This window comes from Propithecus coquereli, unplaced genomic scaffold (genome assembly GCF_000956105.1).
Source record: "Propithecus coquereli isolate 6110/MARCELLA unplaced genomic scaffold, Pcoq_1.0 Scaffold246, whole genome shotgun sequence".
In the NCBI taxonomy this organism is placed as follows: Eukaryota; Metazoa; Chordata; class Mammalia; order Primates; family Indriidae; genus Propithecus; species Propithecus coquereli.
In genome coordinates, this window is record NW_012148019.1 from 2,136,821 (window position 1) to 2,138,827 (window position 2,007).

General features: G+C 39.8%; 1 protein-coding gene across 1 annotated transcript in view; it reads left to right on the plus strand.

Annotated features, from left to right (window-relative positions):
• The window catches only part of AXDND1 (axonemal dynein light chain domain containing 1), a 104,449-nt gene that overhangs the window by 30,557 nt on the left and 71,885 nt on the right, over window positions 1-2,007 (plus strand). Inside the window, 1 exon segment of the mRNA XM_012646528.1 lies at window positions 429-435. Within this exon segment, the coding sequence (XP_012501982.1) occupies window positions 429-435 (7 nt within the window).

The following is a 2,007-nucleotide window of genomic DNA, read 5'->3' on the forward strand; positions in this document are numbered from 1 at the left end:
TTATATTTTTTCTCCTAAGATTCTATTGGTTTGTTTCTATATGTGTCTCATCATATGTAATAATTTTTAATTGTTTATTTTTGGATTCCATCTTTTATTTCTCAAACATTTCACACATAGTTTGATATTCTAATTCTGATAATTTTAATATATGGAGAACTTTAATATCTAAATCTACTGATTGTTGTTTCTTCTGCGTCTCATTCATGGTTGATTTACATTATTATTTTTCAATCTTTGTGGAGCTATTATTTGGCTGATCTGAACCATAGAATCCTCAGGGTATAAATCAGGGATGCTTTCCTGAAGAGAGCATTTGCATTTGCTCGCTTCTGGAATCTGGGCTTCATGCAGGGGTCCTGAACTCGCCCAGGTTTCCCACGTGAAAGTGGGTCCAAGGCTTAGTCTCTCAGTCCTAGTGTTACTAGATTGGTGCAAAAGTAGTCACGGTTTTAGCACTGTTGAAATTTGCCCTTTGATATTGGAATACATTCTTAAATAAATGCGGTTATGTTATATATCATTTTAATGCGCATTTCTCACTTTAGTTTTTTCCCAACACAATTACATTTCAGCATTTCTCGCTTTATGTTTTTTTGCTAATGACTTTTTACTTGCTATTTATTTCATATTTGTTTTAGACTATGGAAATGATGTTAGACAAAAAGCAAATTGGAGTGATTTTCTTATTCGAGTTCAAAATGGGTTGTAAAGCAGCGGAGAAAACTTGCAACATCAGCAACGCATTTGGCCAGGAACTGCTAACGAACGTACAGGGCAGTGGTGGTTCAAGAAGTTTTGCAAAGGAGACGAGGGCCTTGAAGATGAGGAGCGCAGTGGCCATCGGAAGTTGACAACGACCAATTGAGAGCAATCATCGAAGCTGATCCTCTTACAGCTGCATGAGAAGTTGCTGAAGAACTCAACCTCATCCCTTCTAGGGTAGTTCTGCACTTGAAGCAAATTGGAAAGGTGAAAAGGCTCGCTAAGTGGGTGCCTCACGAGCTGACCGAAAATCAAAAAAATCGTCATTTTGAAGTATGGTCTTCTCTTAATGTACGCAACATTGTGATGTGCCACAAAAAGTGGATTCTGTACAACAACCGGCTACCACCAGCTCAGTGGTTGGGCTGAGAAGAAGCTCCAAAGCACTTCCCAAAGCCAAACTTGCACCAAAAAAAGGTCCTGGTCACCGTTTGGTGGTCTGCCACCAGTCTGATCCACTGCAGCTTTCTGATTCCCAGCAAAACCGTTGCGTCTGAGAAGTCTCCTCAGCAGATTGTTGAGATGCACCAAAAACTGCAACGCCTGCAGCCGGCATCGGTCAACAGAAAGGGCCCAATTCTTCTCCATAACAATACCCGACTGCACGTCACACAGCCAATGTTTCCAAAGTTGAGCTAATTGGGCTATGAAGTTTTGCCTCATCTGCCATATGCACCTGACCTCTCACCAACCGACCACCACTTCTTCAAGCATCTCGACAACTTTATGCAGGGAAAACAGTTCCACAACTGGCAGGATGCAGAAAATGCTTCCCAAGAGTTCCTCGAATCCCTAAGCACGGATTTTTACGCTACAGGAATAAACAAACTTATTTCTCATTGTCAAAAATGTGTTGATTATAGTGGTTCCTATTTTGATTGATAAAGGTGTGTTTGAGCCTAGTTATAATGATTTAAAATTCCGAAACCATAATTACTTTGGCACCAACCTAAAAATTTTTCCTGGGTGCAACTTTGACCTTGGGTTTGCTTACTGAATACTGCTTACAACTCCTGTTCCATTTTTAATTTATTGTCTTTTGTTTGTTCTTTTTGTTTTCCGTCATTAGAGGATTCTATTTCTTCCTGCATGCTTAATAATGCTTTGAAAAATACACTGTCTTATAGATCTAGTTGTATTGTAATGGGAGGGCCCTTCAGAGTGTCTACTCCCTATATTGTCAAGAGGAGAAGTCCTAAATGGATGCTTTCCAATGTATGAGCTGCATATGGAGCTGATAAA